Source organism: Lemur catta, chromosome 15, assembly GCF_020740605.2.
Source record: "Lemur catta isolate mLemCat1 chromosome 15, mLemCat1.pri, whole genome shotgun sequence".
NCBI classification, from domain to species: Eukaryota; Metazoa; Chordata; class Mammalia; order Primates; family Lemuridae; genus Lemur; species Lemur catta.
In genome coordinates, this window is record NC_059142.1 from 56,033,410 (window position 1) to 56,060,881 (window position 27,472).

The window sequence follows — 27,472 nt, forward strand, 5'->3', positions numbered from 1 at the left end:
GGGGAGCAGGGGGGGCAAAGAGAGGGGAGGGCCAGGGCGGGAGGGGAGAGAGGGGCAGGGGAGCGCCAAGCCCAGCCCTCTGCCTTTGCCCGAGGGCACCAGCCCAGCTCTTTGCTGCTGCTTTGGAGCCCGAGGGAGGGGTCCCCAAGGAGCTGGTCTGTCACCAGCCCCTGGCTCATGGCCTTTCCGGGTGACGCTTGTGCCATGCTGCTAATTTGTCTTTCTTAACAGCACCACGGAAAGAAGGCGCTTTGGAAATTCGTTACAGCTCCCGGTGTTTTCCGTGGAGCTCGGGTCTCCTTTCGCACCGGGCAGGCCAGGCTCTGTGTCCCCAAGACGGGGTGAGGCAGCCCACGCGCTCCACCCCTCAGCCTGCACGTCCTCCCCCGTCATCCAGGCCGACCCCGAGACCCCCGCCTGTGCCCTGGCCCTCGGTCACTGCGCGGCCGGGCTCGAGGGTGGCGGGAGAGAGGGTTCCGATTCCCCCGGGGCCCCGCACTCCCCATGGCCATCCTGAGATGTCCTCCGAGCAGACTGTAGCCCACAGTCCCAGGTTTGCTTCCTTCCAGCGGCCAGAGCAGCGATGGCCCCCGGCGCCGAGCCGAGGCCACGCGCCACGCAGGGCCCCTGCCCAGTAGGGGCCGCCACCAGAGCCGCCTCCATGCAACCCAGCTGGCCACGAGAGAGCCCCCACGTGTCAAGACACCTCCTGTCAGGAAAGGGAGAAGGTGGGTGGCCCCAGGCTCTACAGGGATGGTTGACAGGGGCCAGCCACGATGACACCAAAGGCAAAGCGGGAAGAAAACATGACACACCAGCAATGAATAAACTGGACAAGAAATGAAGGAGCCAGTTCCATTGACAGCAGCAGGCGAGAGAGTAAAACGCCGGGACCAGACTCGGCAGAGGAGGTGAGAGACCCGGCACCGGGGACCCGGGTCCGATGGGAAGACCTGGCATTGCGGAGACGGAACAGCTCCCAGAGCGACCCACGGAGTCAGTGCGGTCCCTTCCGGAATGCCAGCGGCCCTTTCCCAGAAAGAGAAACCAACCCCCAAGTTCATACAGAACAGCAAGGGGCCCCGACAGCCAGGACGATACTGGAAAAGAAGAACTGGGAGGATTCCACTGCTCCATCTCAAACTTACGGCAAAGCTACAGCAATCAACCCGGTGTGGGAGCGGCTAAGACAGACCTGCAGACCAGCGGCACAGAGCAGAGAGCCCAGAAAGGAGCCCAGAGGTCTGGGACCAACTGACTTCGCAAGGTGACCAGACCCCTCACTAGGTAAAGGGCAAAACATAGTGTTTTTAGCAAGGGGTGCGGGGACGATTGGACGTCTGCATGCGAGAAGGTGAAGCCGGGCTCTCACCTCACACCACGCGTGAAAACGCACTCGCAGTGGCTCAGTGACCTAAATATAAGAGCTAAGATTATCAAATACCTAGGGGAAGACGTAGGAGTGACTTTTCATGGCCTTGGATTCGGCAAGGGATTCTTAGTTTTGACACCAAAAACCTATGCAACAAAGGAAAAAATAGATAAATTGGACTTCATAAAAAACGCAAAGCTTTTGCCCATCAAAGGACATTATCAAGAATGTGACAGGACGGCTCTGCACAGCGGCACGTGCCTCTGGCCCAGCTATTCAGGAGGCTGAGGCAGGAGCATGGCTTGAGGCCAGGAGTTCGAGAGCAGCAGGGTGATGTAGCGAGACCCCCGTCTCAAATTAAAAAAAGAAAAGAATGTGAAATGACAACCTACCTACGCAAGTGGATAAAATGCTTGCAAATCATATATCTGATAAGGATTTAATACTCGGATATGTTACATAAAACTGTTACAACTCGATAAGAAAAAGACAACCTAATTTTTAAAATGGGCAAAGGACTGGGTAGACATTTCTCCCCAGAAGGTACGCGAATGGCCAGCAGGAGCATGAGAAAACGTCAGCATCACAGTCATCAGAGAAATGCAAATCGGAACCCAGTGACACATCACTTCACACCTACTAGGATGGCTTCCCGACCCCTGACCCCCGGCCTCCAAGGCCATTGCCACCACGACCCCCTATTCCCACGGGGCAGCAGCCAGAGCCACCCTTGAAAACCCCAGCAAGATCAGCCCCTGCACGCCAGCCTGTCCCCCCACCCCTGCCAGCTCACTGCCCCTGTCTGGCACTCAGGCTCCTGAGAGCAGATGCCGCTTCCTCAAGGAAGCCTTCCCTGACTACCCACCCAATGTCCCTCCACCCCAGTCACACCATTGCATGCCCTGTGTCCCCCTTGCCACATGCAAACCCCATGACACAGGGACCACAGCACTCACAGGGCCTGTCCATGGTAGGTGCCGAACAGATGAATAAGACAGAGCAAATGAGTGAGTGAGGGCGGGAGGGAATGAACGAATGGGGAGGGAGTGAACGAGTGAATGTGCCCAGCAGACCCTGTGGCCACAAAGGCCTCTTATTCCCGTCCGCCCTGCCCCCCCGCAGGCCTCTGGAACCCCCCTCTGCAACCGTCAGCGCAGGGGCAGGCTCAGGCGGGGGCGGCGAGGACCCCAGAGGCCTCTGACTGGGGTCCCACTCTCCGGGGTCTCCGGTCCCCGCCGCCCAGGGAGCCGCCCCAGCCCCAGGGCCGCCTGGCGTCGGCTGTCCTGCAGCGCCACCGCGTGGCCGCCCAGAGCCGGGCCACCGTGCTGACAGCTGCCGGGAAGGCAGTCGCCTGCGGCCCCAGGGCCTCTCCCTTCCCTGTTTCTCCCACAGCCTCAAGGCCCCCAAAGATGTCCCCACCCGTTACCCTGGCAACCCAGGCTCCCACTCCCCGGGTCCCTTAGGGTCCCCAGCAAGCCGGGCCTTTCCTTTGTGCCCCGGGCCCCTCAGAGCAGCCCCTCCTCCCCAGGCCGGGCCCAAGGACCCCCGGGGGTGTCCAAAGCAAGCGGCCCCTCTGCCGCCCTCACTTGCGTCCCAGAACCAGCATTTTCTGGGCTCACCCAAGCCCTGGGAATTCACCTCGATTTTTGTGCCATATTCCAGAATGTTCCTCAGTCTCCTCCCATATGCTCTGCTCCCTGCGTTGCCTGGGTCTGACCACAGAGCCACACCCTGACACACCTGCATCCCGGGAGAAGGTCACAGCCCTCCCGTCCCACCTGCGCCCACCCCCCGGCCCGCACACCTGTGACTGCAGGTGCAGCGCCCAGTTCACGGTCCCTGGGGGCTCCAGGCTGAGCCGGGCGTCAGCAGGCACCGGGCCTGCCACATGGGGACACGGGCACAGAAAAGCACCCGTCTGGGGGCAGGTTCTTTCCCTCCATGCCCAGTGAGCCAGAAGGAAACTGCCAGACTCCCACTCGTCCCCCGGGACTGGCTCAGGCTGGGCAGCCGCGGGTCTTGACACCCCCACGGCCACAGCGGTTGGTCTCAAGTGGGACGATGGGAGCCCTTCCTTGGAAGGCCCGGGATGAAGGCGCCCCTGCCAGAGAGGCCCCGACGCCCCCGTGTGCACTGGCCACGCCGCCAGCTCCTGCCCCAGGAGGCCAGGTCACCTCCGGGGGGAGAGGAGGACGCCAGCACCCCCACCTCACCGAGCAGCTCATGGCATGTGTGCAGAGGGGACCAGTTGAATTATTCACACCTCAAAAGGACAACGTTTTCACACCACCTGACCCCAGTTTGGGTGTCACTTAAAGGCGACCCCAAATGCCATCTTCCCCAATCACTCCCAGCCTCCGACTGCGTCCAGATCAGCCGTGGGGACTCGGCTCCCCGCTGCCCTCTGCTGCCGCCTGCGGGATCCCACCAGGGATCCCAACGTCCACCAGATGCTGCAGGCAGAAGAGAAGCAAAGTCCTTACCGCTGTTGCCAGGCAACGGCAGGTCGCTGGGACCTCTGGGCGCTTCCTGGTCCAGCAGGTTCCTGCATCCTGTGACCTCCTGACTCTGAACGACCCAGGGCTGAGCTTCATTCTTTGCATTCTTTCAAGGGCTCTGAAGGACTGGTTCTCTGTATTAAATACCTTCCTGCTTGAAATGCCAGAAAGGTGCCTGTTTTCCCAAGTAAGTCTTCAGTGACACGCGGGCAGCCACCAGAAGTCACTTCAGGAAACAGACTCTCAAAGACAGAAATCCAGCACTGGCTGTGCACAGTGATGACACTGGCAGGCGCGGTGGCTCATACGTGTCACCCTGCACCTTGGAGGCCGTGTGGGAGGGTCGCTTGAGGTCAGGAGGTCAGGGCTGCAGTGACGCCACTGCACTCCCGCCTGGGGGACAGGGCGAGATCCTGTCTCAAAATAAATAAGTAAATAAAATACAGTGATGGTCTCATTGTTGTGTGGGCTCCTGCCCAAATTCACACGTGGACATCCTAACCCTGGGACCTCAGAATGTGACCTTATTTAGAAATAGGGTCACTGCAGATGCCATTAATTAAGGTCACATTGGAGTAGGGAGGTTCCTAATCCAAAGTGACTGGTGTCCTCGTAAAAAGGGCAGATGTGGACCGAGACACACATGAGGGACCCGTGTGAAGATGAAGGAGGCATCAGGTGACACTCCCACAAACCCGGGAGGGCCGGGACTGCCGTGGCAGGAGCGGGAGGGCCTGGCGGGGTTCTCCCCCGGAGCCTCAAGGGACCTGCCTGCCCAGCGGTCTTAGGCTGCGGCCACCACAGCTGTGGGACAGCATGTTTCTGCTGCTGGAGCCCCGCGGCCCACACAGCCCGTGACAGTCGGGACCCGCGGTCCAGGCAGGGAAGACGCCTCCGTGGCTGCCGGAATGAAGTGCTTCCTGAAAGCCAGGTTTGGGGAGACCAGGAAGCAGCCACAGTGTTTTCTTGTGGAAATTAGGGGCACAAGGACCACGCGGCGGGCTCGTGATTTCTGACAGCCCTGGAAAGGCACAGTTCTAAGTGACACACAGCAGCTTTAAATCCTCAGTTCACGTCGGAGTAAGAAAAGCGGAAAGTGCATCAGATACTGTAAAAGAAAATCTCGTTTCTTGTAGCAGGACTGTCCTATCTGAACCGTCCCCCCAGTGTCACCCTGCAGGCTGTAGGATTGCAGTGGAAATCGAATTCGAAGCCCCTGCCCCTGCCCCGTCCTTTGTGTGCAGGTAGGGGGGTAGCTGGAGTGGAGACGAGGGGGCTGCCTGGCCCCTCCAACCCGCCCGCGGCAGCCCCTCGCCAAGACCTCGCCGGGGGCCGCGTGGCCTGCAGAGCGAGCCCGATGCTCCCCGGGCCCAGAGCTGGGGTGAGACCCCAGCTGCGCCATGGAGATGAGCACCCCCAGATTCCGAGATTTTGCTAATTCCAACTGGAGAGCAGCGTGGAGAGTGGCTTCCCAGGGCCGGCACGCGAGTGCCGGGCACCAGCGCTGAGCACTCGGGTGCACCAGACCCTGCCTGGGCATCTGGGAGGACCTAGGCGGCTGCCCCACCTGCCACTGGGCCCCAGGTGGGACACAGAGAAGAGAATCTGGGAACGTTGATGCGAGGGGTCCTGTGCAGGCCCCTGCTGGGTCCCCATTACATCCCCAGAGCAGCTCCGTCCCCGTTCACGGGGGCCCAAGACACTCGTCCTGAGGAGCCCCTGCAGGCCAGGGGTGACGGCGGGAGATGCCGCATCCAGACAGGGTCCCCTCACCCCTCACGGGAAGCTGGAGTGGCGGGGCGAGGGGCAGCGAGCTTGGGGCGCTGGTCAGGATGGACGGGGCTGCAGGGGTCTCTGGCCTTGCCGATTGGCCCAGTGACCCCAGAGCTGAAAAAACGGACAATCTCAATCTAGCAAAGCTTAAGTTCTGCATTAAAATGTCCAGATCCGAGATGAAGCCGCGTAACGGAGAGTCCTGAGCCAGGCCCAGCCCTGGGGAGCGGGGGAGGACGGGCTTCTCCTGGGTGGCCTCTGAGAAACGGTTCCATGTTTACGTGTCACACACGCGTGTGGGATTCAGGTCCGCCCACCGCCATGCTCCGGCTACCCACTGCTGCGCACCCAGCCAGTTCACTCCGCTCGCAGAAGCGCCACTGCGGCAGTTCATCCGGGAGGGGTCCCCTCTGCCTGTGTGACATCGGCTGGGCTGGCTCAGCTGATGGGTCCCCAGATGGTCGCCCCGCGGCCAGCCAGCTGGTGGCACCTGGTGGTCAGGAGGCTGAGCTGCAAGGACAAGGGTCCCAAGAGATGCCAGATGGGAGCCAGGTCACCTCTCAGGATCTGGCCTCGGAAGTCACACCGCGTCCCTCCTGCCATGACTGAAGGCTGGCTGTGGCGCCAGCGTCGTCCCTCAGCGGCAAGTCCACCCCGCCCCGGCCTGCTCCGTGGTGGCGGAGCTGGGCCCTGTAGACGCTTCTCCCCGGCGGGCGGCGGTGCCGGCTCTGCCAGCAGGGGGCGCCCGAGGTGCGGCGAGGCCGCGCGTCCCCGCCTGGTTCCCGGCGGCGCAGCTGCCCGCGATCGCGCGCGGGAGGCGTTCGGGGAGCGTCCCCACCGCCGTGGGCCGCCTCTCGCAGACACCCCCAGTCTGTCGCTCGCCCCGGCAAGGCTCGCAGCCACCTGGTGGGAGTTCCTGCGGAGCGGCTCTGCCCATCTGTCCCCTGGGCGGGCGTCTCGGCGACCGCGGGCGACGTCCTGCCAAGGCTGCGCTCCCGCGGCGGCCACGCGCTCCCCAGGCCTGGCCCCCGGCCCTGCGGGGACCCTGCGACAAGTCCTCCCGCCCTGGAAACAGCCGCGGCTGCTGGCGTGCGCCGTTCCCGATTCCCGCCAGGGTTCTCTTGGACCCGTTCAGCAAACACCTTTTTCTAGTTTTCGATCCTTTATGTCACATGTTCCTGTTCAAATGACTGCTGCGGTTCCTGTCTCGGGACTGGGACCCGCCTGTGGAATCGGTGCGGGAGCGGCGGGGAGACAGCCCTGCAGGGCGGATTCGGGGTTGGTGCCCTGGCCCCAGTGCACGGATGAGCTCCCTCCCAGTGGGACACGTGCCCCTGTGTCCCTGGCACGTGGGCATCACAGTGAATCAGGCTGCCGCGTGGCTGGCGTGACGAGTGCGGTTGGAGTGAGTGCCGTGGACGCCCCAGCAGCTGCCGGGCTCCACACCCGCTGGCCAGTGGCCGCAGCGGAGACTGTCTGCCCCATGTGCAGAAACCCTTGCGGAGCCCAACCACGGCAGCCCCTCCTCCGCAAGGACGACCACAGCCACGGCCTGTTGCCACGAGACGCAGAGTCACATTTAGGGGTCAAGTGCGTGGCATGACGCAGGATGGACTGCAAATGCTTTCCTGTAAAGGACCACGCAGTGAACGTCTTAGACTTTGTGGGCCATACGTGGTCACCGTCCCCCTGGTCCTTGCCCTCCCCCTCACTCTTAGTGTCACCGTGCATGCACGTGCGCATGTTTTACAGCCCTTTAAAAATGTAAAACCATTCTTAGCTCGAAGGCCATACAAAACGCAGACTCCAGGCCTGGCCGCAGGCTGGAGTTGCCAAGCCCCGGCTGGTGCCCACAGGAACTCAGACGCTTTTCCAACGCCTGTTGGCAGGGACCTGGGACTGAGTGCAGGAGTCGATCCTGGGGGCGTGAGGCGAGGATGTCAACACAGAACACAGAGCGGGCTGGTTTCACCCTCCTCGGTGCGCTCCCCAGCGAGGCCAGACCCGTCCAGCCGTGCAGCTGGCCCCACCGCGAGCGGCTCCTCCCGCAGATGTCGGGCGTGGACTGGACAGTGGCCACAGCCGGGAGGCTGAGAGGCTGAGCTCCCCCAGCACGACATGGAGGAGAGAACATGAGGTCCGGGGAGAGGGACGCTGGGCTGGGTCCACCGTGCGTGGCCCGACACCCCCACCCCAACCACGCCCTGAGGTGGCTCAGAAGACACCACTGTCACCGGGGCACAAGGGATGCGTGAGGGGAGCCCTGTGGCCTGAGGCGCTCGCTCACTGCTCTCCTTTGTCGCAGAGTGTGACCACGGGAGGGGGTGCCCCTGTTGAGGGGCCCCTGATTTCAGTGGGGTGACGGGATCCCAGAGCAGCGCAGCCCAAGAGGCAACAGCCGACTGCCACGCACAAAGCGGGCCACATCCCGGGGGCAGCAGGACGTGCTGGTGCCGGAACACCGTGGTCAGTGGCTTCTCCGGCTAATCAGCATGTCTCTGGGAACGGAATAATGGCCGCCCACCCGTGCAGCGAAACAAACTCCAGGTCTGCTGGGCAAACCCACAGCCGACAGCCACACCTCTCCCCAGTGCACAGGCCAGAGCCGTGGAGTCAAGGGCTGGGGCCTTTGAAGGGGAACCCCAAGCAATGTGGCTGAGAATACCAGAAAGCCACCTCCAGACCCTCCCCAAAGGGACCTACACCCACTTACGAGAGTGACTGTGCGGTGGGGGAAGGAAATTCCCAAGAGCTCAGGAGCGACGAGACCCTGGCTTTGAATGGATGTTCATTCTGGGGACTCCAGGCAGTGCCTGGAGCCACCAGTCAATGGAATTTACAGTAGTCGCCACGTGCAGAGTCTCAGGCCAAGTCAGGCCACATGCGGAGTCTCAGCCCAAGTCTGACTCGCAGTGGCCGGGGAGCCCACAGGCCTGGCCCGTGTTCCTGCCCAGTCCTCGCAGGCGAGATTGACCTGCACACGCCTGGCAACAGCATCCTCCTGCTGCCTCAGTCGTGGTAGGAGGGGCTCAGTGGAAGCCACGAGAACGTCCCCCCCGATACAGCAAACTCAGAGCAATACTGCAGCCCTGGGGACTGCGGAGACCAGTGCCACCGCCAGGGGGCTCAGGAGGCAGGTGTAGTGATCAAGTCCCATCGATTCCCCACTTAGCTCGCCTGCTGGTTCTCTGCAGAGGTCAGAGGGACCCTAGAGAGCAACTGGGGATTACTGAAAATTGAGTCAGTTGCAATAATCCCAGATGTTGCAGTCTCGCCGGGAATATCTTTCCTACAGCAAATCGACACTCTCCTGGCACCTGGTATGCTGCCGGCGGCGGCACGGCTGATGCTTTTTCCGTCCACACCAATTTGCAAAGACCAGCAGAAGCCTCTGGTCTTACCTGGCAGGGCCAAGAGTTCACCTTCACAGCCCGACTCGGGGCCTCGTCACGGCTGTGCGCCAGAGGTCTGGGTCTCGCGGCAAGGCCACAAGCACCACCCATGATGACATGCTTGTGGGACCCAAGGGAGTGGCAAGCACTGTAGATGCTGTAGCGAGAGGTGCAAACCAGAGGGCAGGAGACAAACCCCACAAAGGTTCAGGGGGCCAAAGGTCCGGAGCAGGTGATCATCGTGCTCCTTTTGGGAGACAGTTGCTGGCCTGGTGCTGGGCCTGGCAGAACCTGAGCAGCTGACTACGGGCTGTGTGCAGCCTGCGTGTCACCCCAGCGGTGGCGGGAAGGTGTCATCTGTCACCTGGCACGAGTGGAAAGGAATGCGGGAGGGCGGGGCTGACAGGCCTTGCAGGTCCATGGAAGGTGCCTGAGCAGGTGGCTCAGATTTCAACGCCCGATCCTGTCACTGCTCCCTCCCCCGCTGCACACCTGGGCCTGGGTGTGTCCAGGTGAGGGAGGCGGGAAAACCTCGGGCCTGCGCACAGGTGGGTCTGGCAGGCCGGCAGCGTTAGGCACCCATTGGGGTGACCCCAAAGAGCAGCAGTAAAGGAAAACCCTCCCAGGGGACGGAGCTTGAATGGCGTAGCACGTTTGGTTGTCCACACACGTGGAGTGGGAGGTGGCCAGGAGGACAGATCGGTGTGGAATCCTAGGCAGCTGCTGGGGGTTCGCCCGGACGGTCAGGGGCTCGGAGGGAACGGGATACGGGGATTGGTTCCGAGGGAATCTGGCAAAGAGCGGGCCGGGGCGCCGTGTCCCGCGGGAGCGCTCGCCAGACAGCGCCCCCCAGACAGACAGCGCCCCCCAGACAGACAGCGCCCCCCCAGAGACGGCTCGGCACAGGTGGGCAAGATGGCGGCCGGCCTCGCGCCCGGCACCCGCGCCTGCGCACTGGCCTGCACCGCGGCCGCGGCAGGAGGGGCTCGGCACGGCTCGGCCACGTGGGCTTCTCCTCACCCAGGCCGCCTGGCCACCCACTGCTGAGCACCCAGCCGGACACACTGAGACCAACACTCACCCTCACGTGGCACCATCACCACGGGGTCAGCCAGCCACCAGCCGGCAGCTGGGTTAGTTTGGGCCCCTGCCATCCTGGGGCAGCGCGTGTCCTTGCCCCCGTGGTCCCAGTCCCTCTAACCCTAACCCTGGCGCGGCGTGGACTCCGAGGGCTCACCGTCCACACGGCCCTGCGACCCGTCACCGAGCAAAGCGGGGGGACCGGCCTGCTGCGCCTGTGGGCCTCCTCATCTTACCACGTGCCCACCACCAGGAGCCTGGCCTCGTAGCAGTGGCATGGCCTGTGGCAGACTCGGGACGGCACCAGCTGGGGTGACCACACAGGGTGGCGTGCTCGTCTGTGACACGCAGCACGTGCTCCGGACCAGCGCCCACAGCCAGGACACCCGCGTCCAGAGCCGGCGGGCACAGCGGCTCCCGCCCAGGGTTTCTAGACACCTGGGAGACGGAATTACGTTAACCCCGAGGGTCCCATCTACAGTAATCAGATGAGGCGGGAAGGGTGCACATGAACACGTCACCAAGAACACCCCGGCCCTAACATCAACTTCTCGTGCCACCGCCCTAGGGTCTGGGGAGGCCGCTGTGTTCGCGGCGGTCGCCGAGGGCGGGCGTGGATTAGAACCCGCAGGAGGCGCTTCGCGTTCTGCGGCGCCCGGCCCTTTGCGGCCGCCGTAGCTGGGCGGTGTCGTATGTGAGTTTCGCGTTCCGCAGCGCCGGGTCTTTGCGGCCACCGTAGGGGGCGGGCCTGGCCGGAGAGGTGTTCGAGCTTCGCGTTCGGAGGCGCCGGGCCCTTTGCGGCCGCCGTAACGGAACGGGCTCGGTCTACGGTGGCTGCAGGGACCGGGGTGCGGCGGAGGCGCGGGGGCCGGGCCAGGGCCGCCATGGGCAACCTGTTCGGCCGCAAGAAGCAGAGCCGGGTCACGGAGCAGGACAAGGCCATCCTGGTGAGGGCCGGGGACGCGGGACGCTGAGGCCGGCGGTGGCCGGCGGTGGGGCTGGAAGAGTCTGGGCCCTCGCCGCCCGCACTTGGGGTGGGGAAACTGAGGCGCGCTGCCCGGCGGGAGTGTCCGGGTGTGGCGCCATCGCGTCCGCGGCTGTGGGGACCGGCCCCTCGGCCTCCTGACCTCGGCTCGGTCCTGGGAAGCCCGGACCCCGTGCGGTCGGCCGTGCGAGGCCGCGCGACGGGGGCGGCGCTCGGGGTGGGCGCGTCCTGCTGGGGGCTCCCCACCGCGCCGCGCCCGGGAGTTGGGGGCTTCGCAGCCGCACGCGCGCGCCGCGGGGACTGGCCGGCGAGCGGTCCCGGAGGCTGCGGACAGTCGCTTGTCCCTCCTGTGGAGGGGTCCCCGCTCGGCTGAGACTTGTCAGCCCCGCCGCGGGGCAGCAGGTCCTGGCCCTGGGCTCCCAGGCGCAGCCGAGTCTTTTGTGAGTCGTCGCCTCCAGCGCGCGGCTGCTCCTCTGCCCCCGCGTCCCAACCGCCCGCCGGCGCCCTGGGTCCGCATCTGCGTCTCAAATCCCTGGAACCACCGCAGCATCTGCAGAGCTTTCAAGGTGGGCTTCAGTCCGCCTCAGTCCTGGCTGGGATCTGCAGTCCTGCTAAGTGCCTAAAGCACTCTGATGCAAAACTGGAGTGTTCGGCGAGCTTGTTTGCGACCACCCGGGACCCTGGGACGCATCACGCAGGCAAAAGCGGACCCCAGGAAGTTGATTATGAGTTGAATCTAATGTACCTGTAGATTTGAGTGTTTTTTCCAGGGGAGCTTTGATATAACAGTTTTTGTGGGAAGAATTGTATGATACGTTAAGTGAAATAGTGTGTTGAGAATAATCCATTTTTGTAATGAGAAAAAAAGGTCAGGAAACAGATACTCCAAAATGTGAGCAGAGTTTTTCTCTGATGCTTTCTTTTCTAAGTTTTCTGCAATAAAAATAGCTTACTTTTATGCTAAAAGAGAAACAAACACAAATGAAAGATGCTTTCTTACCGTGGATTTGGAACCCATAAGTTTTAGAGAGTTCTTAACTGAAGTCCCCCAGGTGAATAAGACATGATGGGCACGTTTGTCTCCAGGTACTGTTCACAGGACAGCAGGGCCCCGCTGGCCCAACCCCACAGGTGTGCCCAGCTCCATCCTTCACTGCCTCTGGCTACAGCAGGAAACCCACAAGGCAATTCTCTCTCTCTCTTTTTTTTCTTTTGAGGTAGGCTCTTGCTCTGTCCCCCAGGCTAGAGTGCAGTGGCATCATCATAGCTCACTGCTGCCTCAAACTCCTGGGCTCAAGTGCTCCTCCTGCCTCAGCCTCTGACAGCCTCTGAAAGTGCTAGGATTACAGGCATGAGCCACCACATCCGGCCTCTCTTCTCTGTTTAAGGACTCACCTCCCGGTTCCTCTTTAAGTAGAACTTTTTATTTGCTAAGGATTCACTTTGGTGGGGTTCTACAGACAGTGCAGACGTACGCTCCCAGCTTCCTTTTCTTCTTGGAGTTTCAAATGCTCAGGACCAGCATAATTAGCACATAATAAAACAAACATTGCTTTATGTTATCCTAGAATAATAGGTGAGTTCCAGCATGCTGGGGTGACCCTCTACTGAGACCTCTTGTTTGACAGCAGGGCAGCCTGGCCACACCTGCCTCCCTTTGGGCACTCTCCAATCTCTTCCTGAGACCAGACTCAGAATGTTTTGTATACAGCTAGTGTGGATAATGGCCCGTGAAGGCCCTGGCCAGGAGCTGGGGAGGACGGGGCACAGGCCCTGACCCCAGGGTCTCCCAAGCCCTGGGCGGAGCGAGTGGTGCCTTTCCCTGTAGCAAGGGGAGCACATGCAGCTCCCACTGGGCCCACCCACAGGCCTCTGCAGAGAGGACATTCCGCGCGTGAAGGGAGCCCGGAGATGGGCCCTTTCAGAGAGAACTGGTGACCAGCTTCTCGCTACGCCAAGTCTGAAAGATGCACGTTTGCCTTGACTTCACTCTGCTACGGTGGTCCGCCCTGGAGACATGGTCCCAAGTGTGAGATGTGCCCTGTGCCCGTGCTCACCCCAGCGCCATCTGAAAGGGCCTGAGTAGGGGAGGCTGACTACAGTTGCACGTGACCGCACACCTTCCCAGGCAAATCAAGGTCTCGCAGGTATATTGCCTGGGAGGGGATGTCTGATCCCTAACCTGGCTGTGTGGGATGGTGCTGCTCCGGTGCTTGTCACCTGCTGTTCTCTGTTGGGTCCAAACCTTCCAGGGACTGGCAGCTACTCCCTCTCCTGACCCCAGGGCACTTACACTGCTCAAAGATGACGTTTGGGGTGCTCCGATGGCGATGCCTCAGTGGTCCCCTTGTGTCTGTGCCGTGCCGTGGCTGGCCGCAGGGCCCACCTGGGCACTGTGGACCTTTGGGGCCGGATGACTCTCTGGTGGGGCCGCACCGCTGGCTTCCACCCACCAGGTGCCACTAGAAGTGCCCTCCAGTCTCGTGACAACCAGTGCCATCCAGATGTTGCCAAACGTTCCTTGGGGACAAACCTGCCCCATCAAGAACGCTATTTTTTTTTTTTTTTGGAGACAGAGTCTCGCTCTGTTGCCTGGACTAGAGTGCCGTGGTGTCAGCCTAGCTCACAGAACCCCAAACTCCTGGGCTCAAGCGATCCTCCTGCCTCAGCCTCCCGAGTAGCTGGGACTACAGGCATGAGCCACCATGCCCAGCTAATTTTTTCTATATAGTTTTAGTTGTCTGGTTAATTTCTTATTTTTAGTAGAGACGGGGTCTCGCTCTTGCTCAGGCTGGTCTCGAACTCCTGACCTCGAGCGATCCTCCCACCTCGGCCTCCCAGAGTGCTGGGATTACAGGCGTGAGCCACCGCGCCCAGGGCTACCTGGCCTGTGAGGCATCCAGACAGGGACCCTCCGGCCTCCACATCGGGTGCCTGGCAGTGTGGGGCGGGTTCCACTGGCATCTGCCCACAGTTGACCCGAGGCCTGTTCTCTTGGCAGCAACTGAAGCAGCAGCGTGACAAACTGAAGCAGTACCAGAAGAGGATCACCCAGCAGCTGGAGCGGGAGCGGGCCCTGGCCCGGCAGCTGCTGAGGGATGGCAGGAAGGAGTGAGTGGGGCCCGGAGAGGGCTGGGAGGCTCAAGAGGCCAGTCCACGCCGGGAGGGGCCGCAGCAGGGTTACCACTGGGCTTCCCTCTGCAGACGAGCCAAGCTGCTGCTCAAGAAGAAGCGATACCGGGAGCAGCTGCTGGACAAGACGGAGACCCAGATCAGCAGCCTGGAGGCCATGGTAGGTGGGAGGGTGTGCTCCACCCCAGGGCCTGCAGGTGCGGCCCCAAGGCAGCCCCGCCAGGCTGCGTGGAGATTGGAGTCTCCTTCTTCGGACATTGCAGGCCAAAGCTCACCTCGTGAGGACAGTGGGTCAGGGCTGCCTGAGACGACTCAGTCTTTGCTGGAGCCTGATGGTCCCGAGAGGCAGGGGCAGGGGCAGGAGCGCTCTCTCGGGAGCGTGGTCTGAAGGGCTGGGCCACCCCTGGGTGGCATGGGTGGGTCAGGGGTCTGCCCTGGTGACCGAGGAGGTGTCGAGGGGCCAGCATGAGTGTCCCTGGTGTTAGGGACCTGGGTGATGTGGCTCTATTCTTCGCTAACCAGAGCAGTGAATGAGCAGTCAGTGGTCCCTTGGGTGTTCAGTCTTGCTCCGTCCCCAACTGGCCATGGAGAGGACAGGAAGGAGGGCAGCTTGGGAGTCACCCTGACAGCCAGACACGCCCAGCGGTGTTGTCCTGAGTCTGCCCCAGGTCAGGAGGGCAGGCGGGGCTGCTGAGTGTGGGCATGGCCCCCTTCCTTTACAGGTACAGAGTATAGAGTTCACCCAGATCGAGATGAAGGTCATGGAAGGGCTGCAGTTGGGCAACGAGTGTCTGAACAAGATGCACCAGGTGGGTCCCTGCTGGGCCAGGGCCATGGAGCAGGGGACACTCCAGGGCCCAGGGGGAGGGCTTATCCCATGAGTGTGCCTGGGGCCACAGCTGCACCCTGGCTGTCGGCCAGGAGGTGTTTGTGCCAGACCCAGGGCGTGAGGCTGGGCTGGGCTGGGGACACTGGTGCTACTGTGAACTTGCTACTCAAAAATCAAGTCAGCTGTCCGGAAAACGTTTTCCACTTTTCCCTTATTTTTACCTGTGACCGTGAGAGCCAGCTCCGGGTGAGGAGCCCCAGCAGAAGCCACAGTTCTGAGCAGACTGGTCAGGCGGCCCTGCGGCCTCAGGGCAGGGCCCTCCTGGGACAGAAGTGGCTTCACTAGTGGGCAGAGGGGCAGGGCCTTGGCCCTGGGAGCCCAGGTGGCCTTGACCAGGTTCTGTGACGGGCCTCGCTGACTCCTTGCTTGTGTCCATCATCGCCAGGTGATGTCCATAGAAGACGTGGAGAGGATCCTGGACGAGACCCAGGAGGCCGTGGAGTACCAGCGGGTAGGTGCCCTCCAGCCCTCCCCTGCCCTGCGGCCCCTCCCCTGCCTGCTCTCTAGTTGTGGAGACCCAGCGCAGGCTGTGTCCTTGTCCTCTGCCCTCCGCGGGCCCTGCTCTCATGGCCACTCCTTTTGCAGCAAATAGACGAGCTGTTGGCGGGAAGCTTCACTCAGGAGGACGAAGACGCCATCCTCGAGGAGCTGAACGCGATCACTCAGGTAGGCGCTCGGGAGTGGGACCCCGGGAGGCCTCTGCCCGTGGTGGGCCCCGGGCTCAGGCTTCACTTGAGTGCACAGTCTTGGTTTTGCAACAGGTTTTCTGCCTAAAATGACTTGGTTTCGGGGCCAGTCCCCCATGGGTCTGGTGCAGGCAGCTGTTACCAGTGCACCTGGCTCGGGTACTGAGGTTCCCTGGCCCTTTTCTTGCCCAACTGACACCAAAGTGACTCTTAAACAGTGGGTTTCCCCGACCTGTGGCCATTGACTGGCCTCCCTCACAGCCGGAGGCTGTGACACTGGGCTGTGTCCTGACTCACTCTTGCATCCCGGCTCTGAGCCTGCGGTGCTCCCAGACAGAGCATTCTCCAGCTCTGCGGCTGCTGCCTCAGTTTGCCAGGTTCTGGCTGTGCCCCCAAGCTGGCCTCTGCCTGGCCCTGTAGCTTGGCCAGGAAATGCAGCTCCTCCACCTGCTGCCAGCTACCCAGATGCTCTGCCCTCTGGGGTCCCACGTCTACCCACTGTCGCGCGTCCTTCGTCCCGGGGCCCCAGGCCTCCTAGGCTGCCAGGGAAGGTCGGCCTGGAAGGCCACGTGACACCCGAGGCAGGCAGCGCGCGAAGGGACAGGGCTCCACCACAGCCCACCCTGCGACAGGGCCACCTCGCGGCAGGGGCACTGTTGCTGCTTCCTGGACCTGAGGGCATGAGAATGGCCTGGGGGTCTGTGTCACACCCACAGGCCTGGCATGGCCCTGACCTTGTGAACTGGGGTCTTCAAGGAAAGCCCAGAAGTTGACCATCGTTCCAGCCCCTCAGGGTCCTTGGGGGACTGTTGGGAGGAGCCACTGCAGTAGTGGCCGCGTCACCACTGGCTGACTTGAATCTCAGAAAGTGCCCAAAGCCAGGGAGGACGCAGACTCTGGGCATTTGTAGGATCTTGGTTTCCTTTTAAATTCGGCTGAGAGCAGCCAACTGAACAGGGTCCGGTCCTCTCAGACCCAGGCAGCCACTGGCGCACCGGCCAACTGTCACTGTCTCACCTGTGCTTCTTGCAGGAACAAATAGAGCTGCCGGAGGTTCCTTCAGAGCCCCTTCCCGAGAAGAAGCCAGGTATCTCCATGCCTTGTCCTTCTGAGCATGTTAGAATTCACAGGAGAGCAGTGAATTCTAGAAGGGTACACGACAAAACACTCCGGGCCCCTCCTGCTTGTCAGAGGTCGGTCCGACCTCCCCCGGGCGGTGGGTGAGGGGGAGGGCATCCTTCCGCCCCGTAAGAGAGCCGTGCCCCCCAGAGGGGCACGTCCAGATAACGGGACTGGGAAGGGGCTACTTAGCCACACCAGCTCTTCCCGGGTAACCCAGGAGTGGCCGCCTGGACTGTCCCAGCCCCGCAGCAGCATTTATGCGGCTCAGCCAGTTCCCGCTGGAGCCCGACTTGGCTGTGTGATCCGTCGTGGTTTGTTCTGTGCTGTTCCTCTGTCACCGACCTTCAGTGCTCATCTCCTTGCTGGGCGCTGTTGGCAGGGGCTGTGTTTCCCACTGTCCTGTGTCCCCAGCCGTGTTTGTCAGCCCCAGTGGTTTCCTGTTTGTGACTTGCCCCCAGGGCCCGGTGTGCTCTTCTCCTACTAGCTCCCAGTCCCTGCCTGACTTCCCACTCCCTGCACCTCGTCCTTCTCTGGAGGTTTGTGCCTGTGCGTCATGTTCCTTTGTTTCTTCCACAGAAACAGTCCCCGTCAAGGCTAGGCCCAGGCAGGCAGACCTGGTGGCAGCTTCGTAACGCAGCCTCCTCTCGCGGGGCTCGAGGGATTCCCCAGGGACCGTGGCCCACTGGGAGCCTGGGCTCTGGCCAGCCTGACCGGGCTCCCTGGAGATGAGCGTGGACGGCGCTCAGGAGCGGAGCGCAGCGCAGGGCTGGCGTGTCAGGGTGACTGTCGTGCACCCCTCGCAGCTTAAAGTCTGAGTGCACTTGGGCGCTGCTGTCTTGCTCTCATTTCTGGATTAAACAGCAACGGCCAGACCCTGGCCAGGCCGGCTTCTGGTGGCCGCGGCTCTGCCGTGGCCAGGCCAGGGCTCCCGGTGCTGCTCACGCTGCTGCTCCCGACCCCACACAGCTCGCGCTCCTCCGTGGGGAAGGACCTTGGGGTCCCGCACTTCCTCTTACTTCCTGCTGCTCCCATTAGCTGGTGGGGGCTTCAGTTAAGGGGTCCCTGCCATGGCCTGGCCTCCTGACACGCCTCAGCTTCCACGTAGGTTGGGCGGAAGCCCCAGGAAGCGGCATTCCTGGAACCTCCGGGTGCCTCTGCCTCAGCGCCGTGGACTCCAGCCTCCCGTTCGGGGGCGGTGGGCCAGGGGCCGTCCTTGCGGGATTGACAACTGCGGGAGCCCTGGCTCCGCCCCTCGTCACTCCTGGGCCTGTACACAGTGGCTCGGCCCTGCTGAGAGTGGACATCCCGACAGGGAGACGAGACCTTGCTCCAGCAGGTGTGGCCCCGCAGTGCCTGCGGGCTCCCTGTGCGTGGGGCTCATGGGCCGGCAGAGACCCGGGCCCCCGACCTGCCAGCTTCTGAGCCACCAGCAGCCAAGACGGGAGGCCCGGAGAGGACTTCTCGTGCACAGGTTGGTTCTGTGACTAGACGGTCTCGCCGGGATGTGCCCCGTCTGTGAAACCAGCAGGAGTAGAGGCCCTGAGGGCCACCAAGGACAGAGGGGAGCTGCTTCCTTAACCCCCAAACAGGACGGCCCCGAATTAAAGTTGGCCCCCTGCACGGCCTGCTGCCTGGTGGACGTGGCATGGTCGGCACCCTGCCGTGGCTCCCGCGTGTGCGCGTGGGTGGGCTAGGGCGTGACCCCCTTGTGGTGACCTGACTGAAACAGCCCCTGGCCAACTCAGGGCACTGCCTGGAGGGCACCTGCCTGGCCGAGCCCAGGACTGGGCGCGCAAGGCTCCGCCTGGTGAGCAAGAGGTGGCTTTGGGGCTCCACCCCGTGTGGCTTGGGCCCTGACCGTCACCTCTTGGCAGCTGCCCTCCGTGAGCTCTGGCCACGTCTCCCTCAAGGGACACTGGCTGCCTGTCCTTACTCGAGTGGTTTCATGGGATTCCTGTGGCTGGTGGCAGGCAATCAGGGCTGGAAGTCCCCAGGCCTCTGACTGCTCACGAGGAGGGAGGGTGGGCAGTTCGGTGCCCCAGAGGGTGGCCGGTTTGGGGTCACTGTGCCCGAGTGGGAGTCCAGATGCCCGGAGAGTGAGCTGGGTGGGTCCCACCAAGGGGGCAGTTCCACGCCGGGGCCAGTGAACCCGTGGGTGCCATGGGACACCAGCCTCAGGGCTTTTCGAGAGAAGCTGGAAATCTGGGTTTTCAGGGCAAGGTTTGGGGATGGTGCTGAGCCCACCCTTGGCTGCCACTGAGCCACCCACAGAGCCCAGGGCATGGCTGTCCTGCGGGGCATGTGTCACCCAGGAGGGCGTTCTCTGCCACCCCACCTGTGGGTTCTGCTCTGTGGGGGCTGCCCACTTGCTCTTGGTGACATGAGCCCCTCTGCCCCAGGATTGCGAGGCGGTCCCAAGGTATTTTCACTGGGCTACACCCTGTCCCCTTGCAGCAGTGGGTCCCAGGCCGGACGAGTGCCAGCTCTCTGTCCCAAATTTCATGGGGGTGGAGGGCCTGCTTCAGGGCAGTGCAGGCGGCCAGGCCTCGGTGCAGCCTCCATGCCCTGGGCCTCTCCATTCCCTCTACTGCAGCCCAGCCGGGCCTCCCTGGGAGAGGCCGGTCCCCTGTGGCATCTCGTGGTGGGGCCCCAACCCGAGCAGCTATCCACGGCGCCCTGCCCCTCGTGGCCACATTCCAGGTGGGAGCCCAGGACGTGCCAGCAACTGTCCCTGCAGCAGCACAAGCTTCCTCCTGACCCCAGTGAGGTGGAGGCACAGCCCAGGGTGCCCTTGTGCCCTGCGCGACCTGGAAGAGGAGTGAGCATCAGCCTCTTCCTTCACACAGATTCCCCCACTGGACGTGGCGAGGTGCCGCCCTGACCCCCTGGCAGGCCTAGCTTGCCGGCCCCCCGTCCTGTCGAGGGGCTGGTGGCAGCCCGGCCACCAGCAAGGAGCAGAGCCCAGCGTCAGCCTGCCCCGTAGACCCAGACCATAACAAGCAAGTCAGGATTAGGTGACAGCCTGTGGCAGAGCTGCGGTCCCGCCTGAGGTCTGGAGGGACTTGGAGGAGGAGGAGAGGCTGTGGGGGGTCACATGGGGGCTCAGAGGAGTGCCTGTGTTGGGGAGAGGGAGGGCAGGGGTGGGAAGACAGGCAGAAGGGACAGGCCACAACAGGCAGCAGCTTCCAGGGGTGCCGGGAGACCTCTGGCCACAGGACTTCCCAGGAAGCCGGCCAGGCCTGCGGAGAAACGCGGCACAGTGGGAGAGGGGCCCCTCCCTTCCAGAGGCTCCAGGACATCTAGGCTGGGACACGCACTCCAAGGTACAGGCAGCGTGCAAAGCTGACGAGCACGGGCTGGGATGGGGGTGTCCTGGACCGGATAGGGGCACCCAGCCCCCAGGTGGACCAGTGGTCGGCTGGCTCCTGCGCAGAGCTCCTACTCATGACGGGATGGCAGTTGGGCCCAAACCCAGACCCCAACAGTGGCTGGCTCAGCCACCAAATCCTTTGAGCCTCAGTTTCCTCATATGTGAAGTCTTGAGGTGTGGCCTCTGGGTCTCTTCCAGCCCTATGAGTCCACTTCTGTTGCCAACCCGTGAACGGCACCTAGAGAGTACTTGACTGGTAATGGTCTCTCAGGGACTCAGTTTTACACACTTGGTCCCTGTCATGCTGCTAGAACAGAACACCCGAGACTGGGTAGTTCATGGCCAGCACAAGTCCATCGGCTCACGGGGCTGGGGGTTGGAGAGCTCAGCGCCCGGTGCCGGCGCCTGCGGCCCCTCCTGCCGCATCCTGTGGTGGAGGCGAGAGGGAGGGGCCGGGCCGCCGTCCCGGTGGCACCAGGCCCACCTGTGCAGGTGGGGCCCTCCTGCCTCCTCACCTCCCAAAGGTCCCACCTCTTTGTACTGTCACAAAGGCAATTTCCACATGAGTTTTGGAGGGAGGAACACTTGAACTGTAGCAAAAACCATGGAAGAAACAACCTCATGGGGTAAGGCCAGAGCCGCAGTCAAAGTAAGGAGCCGTCCTGTCAGGGAGGGGACACTGCAAGCCTGGCCCTGCCAGGCTGCGGGACCGACCTGTCAGACTCCCACAGCAGCATCCGGCCACCACACTGCAGGTGGCCACTTGACAGAGTCACCTGACTTTATTTTTAATGATCACACAGGAAAACAAGTTTCATCTCACTGTACAGTTCTGTGGATTTTAGCATGTGCTGCTGTAACCACTGGCAGTCAAGAAGCAGAACTTTCCATCAGCCCCAAACTGCCTCTTGCTGGCCCTTGAGGGCCGCCCTGCCCCGGGTCTGGGGACTACAGGTCACCCCACCCTGTGTTTCTTTGAGAATGCTGCTTTCGGGGCCTGGCATCTTCCACTCCACGCAATGCCTGGGGGAGTCCCTGAGTTGTCACGTGTGTCAAAAAGTTTGCCCTTTTTTCCTGTTGAGTGATGTCCCCACAGGGATGTCCTGCTGGCTTGGAGCCCGTCGGGCGGTTTCCAGTTTCGCTGTGTGGCCGGAACTGTCAGCTGCTGTGGTCGTGGGCTCCGGGGCGATGCCCAGCTTCTTCCCAAACCACCCTGCGGCCGGACCCAGGGCTCTGCGTCCATGGGCAGGCGGGACTCCCCACCGGGGCTCTGGGCACACCCTAAAGAGGCTCTGGAGAGGGTGGGTGCCGGCAGACCCTGCCCTCTGCTTCCAGGGCTTGGGGGCCCCTCCCTAGCTGGCCCTGCCCCGGGCCCCCGGGAGGCCCCAGCAACTGGCACTGTCAGGACAGCACCCCTTCCCAGGGGAGGCCTAAGCAGCTCGTGGGCCACAACCCAAGCCTGGGGGGTCCCCATGACCCCTCACCCCACACAAGCACAGACACACAACCCCAGGCCCCCAGAAGGGCCGCACGGCGGCCCCATCCGGCAGGACAGGCAGGCGTCCTGAGGGTGGCGAGAGGAATGCCGGGGCGCAGATGGCAGAGACCTGCCCACCCGGGCTCTGCACGAGCCGACGTGCTTTTTGTTTTTTGGCAGCAGCTCTATGGAGCTATAATTCACCTGCCATACGAGTCACCCATTTAGAGCACACAATTCATGGTTTTGAGCATATCCACAAACGTGCCACCCCAGCCGCACTCTGTTCTAGAACATTTTCATCACTGCAGAAGAAACCCACAGCCTTTGGCCACCACCCTCCTGCTGACCTCAGGATTAGCAGCCACTGGTCTGACCCACAGAGCTCCCTGTTCTGCACTTGGATAGGACTGGAATCGTATTATATGGCCTTTTGCGACAGGTGTCTTTCACTTAGCATGTTTTAGGGTGCATCTGTGTTGTCACGTGTGTCAGTACTTTCTAACGAACAAGTAATATTCCATTTTTTGATACATCATATTTCGTTTATCCATTTGTCCATTGATGGATATTTGGGTTGTTTCCACTCTTGGCCATTATGAAAAATGCTAATATAAACGTTATGTACGTTTTCATTTCTCTTGGGTGTAAACCTAGGAGCGGAATCGCTGGGCCGTGTGGTGACTGTCCAGTGACTGGGGGCTGCCAGACGTTCTCCCAAGTGGCTGCACATTCCCTTCCCCACAGCGGCGTGAGGGCCCAGTTCTCCACACCCTCACCAACACTTGTCCCTCAGTGTTTTTGGTACAGCCACCCCAGTGGGTCTGACGTGGTGTGTCATTGTGGTTTTGAGTTGCGTTTCTGTGATGTCTAATGATGTTGAGCATTTTTTTCATGTGCTCATTGGCCGTTTGTACATAGAGAAATGTCTATTCAGAGCCTTTGCCCGTGTTTCATTGGGTCAGTTTTCTTATTGAGTTGTAAGAGTTCTTTATATATTTGGGATACTGGACCCTTATTAGATAAATGATTTGCAAATATTTTCACCCGTTCTTCAGATTGTCTTTTCACCTTTTTGATGGTGTCCTCTGAAGCACAAAGGTTTTTAATTTTGATGGTGTCCTCTGAAGCACAAAGGTTTTTAATTTTGATGGAGTCCAATTGATCTACTTTTTCTTTGCTGATTGTGTTCTTAGCTGATGGTGTCCTAGCTAAGAAACCCCTGCCTAGTCCAAGAGCATGACTATTTATGCCTACGGTTTCTTTGTACGAGTTTTATAGTTTTAGTTCTCACACTTAGGTCTTTGATTCATTTTGGATTAGATTTTGTATGTGGTGTGAGGTTGAGGGGTCTAACTTCATCCTTCTGCATGTGAATATCCCATTGTCCAACATTTGTTAAAGAGACAATTCCTTCCCCACTGAATTGTCAAAAATCAACTGAGATAACGGTGAGTTTATTTCTAGACTCTCAGTTCTGTCCCGTTGCTCTGTGTGTCAATTCTTATGTCCTCGGTGCACCTTCATAGGTTTCAAAATCAGGAAGTTTGTCTCCAACTTTGTTCTTTTTTCTCCAAGATTTTTTTTTGGCTGTTCTTAGTCCCTTAAATTTCCATATGAATTTCAGGATAAGCTTTTGAATTTCTGCAAAGAAGCCAGATGAGATTTTGATAGGGATTACATTAAATCTGTAGATCAATTTTGAGAGTACTTTTTTTTTTTTTTTTTTGAGAAAGAGTCTTGCTCTGTTGCCTTGAGTAGAGTGCAGTGGTGTCATCGTAGCTCACTGCAGCCTCAAACTTCCTGGGCTTAAGTGATCCTTCTGCCTCAGCCTCCCAAGTAGCTGAGACTACAGGCATGTACCACTATACCTGGTTAATTTTTCTATTTTTGTAGAGACAGGGTTTCGCTCTTGGCTCAGGCTGGTCTCGAACTCCTGGCCTCAAGCAGTCCTCCCGCCTCAGCCTCCCAGAGTGTTAGGATTAAAGGTGTGAGCCACCGCACCAGAACAAGTACATCTTAACAATATTAAGTCTTGAGATCCATGAATGTAGGGTTTTCTCATTTATTTAAGTCTTCTTTAATTTCTTTCAACAAAGTTTTGTAGTTTCCAGAGTATAAATTTTGTATTTCCTTTGTGAAATTTATTACTGTTACTTTTTTGTTGCTGTTGTAAATGAGATTTTCTTAATTTCAATTTCAGATTATTCATTGCAAGTGTATAGAAATACAATTGGTTGTTGTATGTCGATCTGGTATACTGCAGCCTTGCTGAACTGGTTTATCAGTGAAGTCCTTAGGACTCTGTGTATAGAAGACCATGTCACCTGGGAGTACAAGGAGTTTCAACGTCTTCGTTTCCAACCTGGATGGCTTTAATTTCACTTCCTTGCCCAACTGGCCTGGCTAAAACCTCCAGTACAATGCTGAATAGAAGCAGATATTTTCACTTTAATATACTGACAGCTCAGGAGCCCTCAGCTCACACGCTCCACCCTGTTCAGATGCCCCAGTGCGGTCTTGAAGGCGGGCAGGAGTGGCCCAGCTGCAGACGGAGGTGTGGTTGTCCTCGTTGCTTCCCAACTCCGCTCTGGCAGGAAGGTGCCCCTGCGCAGGGCCCAGGGATGCCCCGTGTAGCGGGGGGAGCCGAGGTTTTGTCCAAAACCTCTGCGAGGAGGCCAGGTGTGGGCTGGCCGGCCCCATGGCAGCTCCCAGGCTCCCTTCCACGAGGGGACCCTGCAGAGAACAGGGCCCCTCTGAAGGAGACAGTGCCAGTGTGGGAAGATGTGCCACACTGCTAGTCATCAGGAAAGTGCAGGTCCAAACCTCAGTGAGATGCCGCCTCACACCACTGCGACTTAAAATCAGAACAAAAAATGGAAAATCAGTGTTGGCGAGAGGGGGAGAAATTGGAACCCTCGTCCACTGTTGGTGGGACTGGAAAACGGCGTGGCGGCTCCTCAGAAAGGTAGCAGAGTTAGCACTAGGTGCACACCCCGTAAACAAAAGGCCGTGTTTCCAACCAGCGGACTGTGATTCAGCCACGGGGAGGAATGAGGCTCTGACACAGGCCACAGCCTGGAGGCTCGCTCGGCGCCACCAGACACAGAGCCACGTGTCCTGCAGGTCCAGTTATATGGAAAGTCCGGAACAGGCGAATCCAGGGGCCAGAAAGCAGATGGCGGCCGCCAGGGGCCGGAGGCCAGGGAGGGGCTGTGCGTTTCCTTTCTGGGTGATGAAAACGTTTTAGAACAAGGTAGAGGTGGCTGTTGCACAACATTATGCAACTAAATGCCACTAAACTCAACTGAATTGAACACTCTAAAATGGCTAATTTTATGTTACATGAATTTTACCTCAGTTTGAAAAAAGATGTCACAGGGCCCTCTGAAAACACCATAGGAGCAATTCTTTCTGCGGGGCTAAGCTTACCAGGCCTCACACACGCCCCGTTCCCCCGCAGGGTCCCCCCGCGTGTCCACAGTCCCTATTCCACGCAGGAGCTTCTCTCTGAAGACCAGGAACAGGCTCAGAGAAGGTCAGGCAGAGTCCAGGATTCCAGCTTCGTCCTCCAAGCCCCTGCGCGCCACCTGCCCGCCACCCAGATCCAGGGACCACCAGGACCGCCACCCCTGTGCCCCGTCCCTGGCGCCACCCACCTGCTCCCTGTGGCCTATCCCCGCAGGGCCTTCACAGAGCTCCAAGACGCTGCCCCCCCCACCAGCCACCACTCTCTGGCTGTCCACCAGGTGGCAGTGAAGGTCACCCAATGTCGAGCACGCACCCACCCTGGTGCCCACCTCACAGTACCCCTGCCTTGTCCAGAGCGGTGAGCGGTGGGGGCCGCGCAGCTGTGGGCCACTGCTCCGCAGGGAAGAGCTCATCACACGCCCAGGGGCTTCCAGCCAAGTCCACACGGCCAGGCTCACAGTGTGCGGGCAGCTCCCCTCTGGCCTCAGGACTCTCCTCCGGCAACTGACACCTTTCCGGGACCCTGCTCTGCTGGAATCACCAGCTGGACCTCCCTGGAGAGCAGAATGGAAGAGCACCGGGCTCTCCCACACCCAGCCGCGTCCCCGCTGGGGCATCTGGTCCTCGGCAATGCTGAGCCAGAACTGAGGCCGCAGGTCTCCCGGCCGGGACTCCACGCACCAGAGAATGAAGGGAAACTGCAGCCGAACACACCAGCTCCAGCTCCAGCTCCAGCGCCACTGAAAACCCTGTCCTGAGGCTGCACAAAGGACTCTGTTGGCTCCTGCAGCCACAGAGAAAAATCTCAAAATCTGGGTGAGAATTAACAGCAGCTTCCCGGGTGGAGCTGCCAAATCTCCACCCGAGCCGTGTTCCAGCCAGCAGAGGAGCGACCCTTGCAAAGGCCACGTGGCGTCAACATCGGCTGGACGGGGGTAGACCATCTCCGAGTCTGTTTCGAGTAACTGTCCCACCTTCTCTTCACCTGGACGGCCAGGAAACAGCTAAGTATTCCTGGGCCTGCACCAAGAGTTCTGTCTTCCAACTTTGTGAAATGAAAAAGGAGCGGAGGGCCTGCTGGGAAATGACGTTCCCAAGCTGGACACGCCACTAATTTCTCTCAGCGTCCTCTTACCTGTGTCTGAGCAGCATGTGCCGCACGTCCCTGGAACAGAACACAAAGGCCTGGTGGCTGTCCCCAGCGCTCTTCAGAAAACTGCTTGCTCTGGCTAGAAGTGGCACCACTCCTCCTGCGGTGCCCATAGCTCCAGCGCCAATTCGGCTAGACACTGGCATGGCCAGCACTGCCACCTCCAGCCAGCCCTGGGCGGCTGTTCCCGCCTGCCCACCCGCCCGCCTGAGGGCAGGCCTGTGGCCCAAGGTCTGGCTGCGCTGTGGCCTGCGCTGTCACAGCTCCCTCTCAGGTTCCAAGGTCCCCTCACTGCCCGGCCCCCCACCAGAGGCTCCAGGAGCCCCGAGTTGGACAAACAGCCCCCTTGCTCCTGCAGGTGCCCACCCCACTCCCGCTCCCCACCAAGTTCACCAAGACCCCGTCACCAGAGCCTCCGGCACATTCTGGGTGAGCCACACAGGGCCTGAGGGTGGTTATGTCTCAAAGGAGAAGCACCCCCACTTCTTGTAGTGCTCACCACACGTGTGGGCTGTCTGGGGGGTCCCAGTGCCGCTGGGACAAAGGGTTCCAGCTGCCCCATGGTCTGACATCGTGCAGACTGGCCGGGGGGCATTCCTCTTAGAGCAGCCCCTGGTGTGGACAGCCAGAGAGCTGCTGGGTTCCAAGGCGGAAGACCTTGCAGATGTCCTCACTTTCCAAATGAAGGAGAAGCAACAGTGCCTGGCTCTCAGGTTGGGTGAAGGAAGCATCCGTGCCAGGAAGAGCTGAGGTGGGGACACACCAGCTCCCCGGGCATCCGACGCTGCCTCCCAGGAGGGAGCCTCCAACCTGGTCCCTGCCCCACCTCTGGGGGACATGCCTGGGCCACCAGAGAGAGGCCCGAGACCTTCTCAAGTTCAACAGCCAGCACTGGGGCAGGAGGTCCAGCAGAGGACACCTGCGGGGTCTTCTGTGTCCTGTCGGGGCCGACCTGACACGGGTGCTCTAACGGGAAAGCGCTGGCTTATTTACACAACACTGGACAACACGGCTCTCAGGACCCTTTGTCTCCTAGGCTCCCCCACCCTTTAGGGTCCTAAGTGGGGTTTTATGA

At 60.6% G+C, this 27,472-nt stretch overlaps 2 protein-coding genes across 5 annotated transcripts; both read left to right on the forward strand.

Moving 5' to 3' along the window:
* Positions 1-10,877: 10,877 nt before the first annotated feature.
* Positions 10,878-18,568, forward strand: CHMP6 (charged multivesicular body protein 6). Its single transcript, XM_045569645.1, has 8 exons — positions 10,878-11,062; positions 14,102-14,211; positions 14,305-14,392; positions 14,955-15,041; positions 15,507-15,572; positions 15,707-15,787; positions 16,840-16,894; positions 17,506-18,568. The coding sequence occupies exons 1-8, from the start codon at positions 11,000-11,002 to the stop codon at positions 17,559-17,561; spliced, it is 606 nt and encodes a 201-aa protein (XP_045425601.1). The 5' UTR covers positions 10,878-10,999; the 3' UTR covers positions 17,562-18,568.
* Positions 18,569-18,661: 93 nt separating this feature from the next.
* LOC123650674 lies at positions 18,662-27,388 on the forward strand. 4 transcript variants are annotated; one of them, XM_045569644.1, is made up of 3 exons: positions 18,662-20,925; positions 21,382-21,600; positions 25,240-27,388. In XM_045569644.1, exons 1-3 carry the CDS (start codon positions 20,921-20,923, stop codon positions 25,607-25,609), a joined length of 594 nt encoding a protein of 197 aa, XP_045425600.1. In that variant the 5' UTR covers positions 18,662-20,920; the 3' UTR covers positions 25,610-27,388. The 4 variants fall into 4 exon arrangements, 2 of the variants coding, with proteins under 2 accessions (XP_045425600.1, XP_045425599.1); XR_006739459.1 differs by lacking the exon at positions 25,240-27,388 and adding an exon at positions 22,434-22,839 and having other exon boundaries at positions 18,662-21,600; XR_006739458.1 differs by lacking the exon at positions 25,240-27,388 and adding an exon at positions 21,960-22,273 and having other exon boundaries at positions 18,662-21,600.
* Positions 27,389-27,472: the final 84 nt, after the last annotated feature.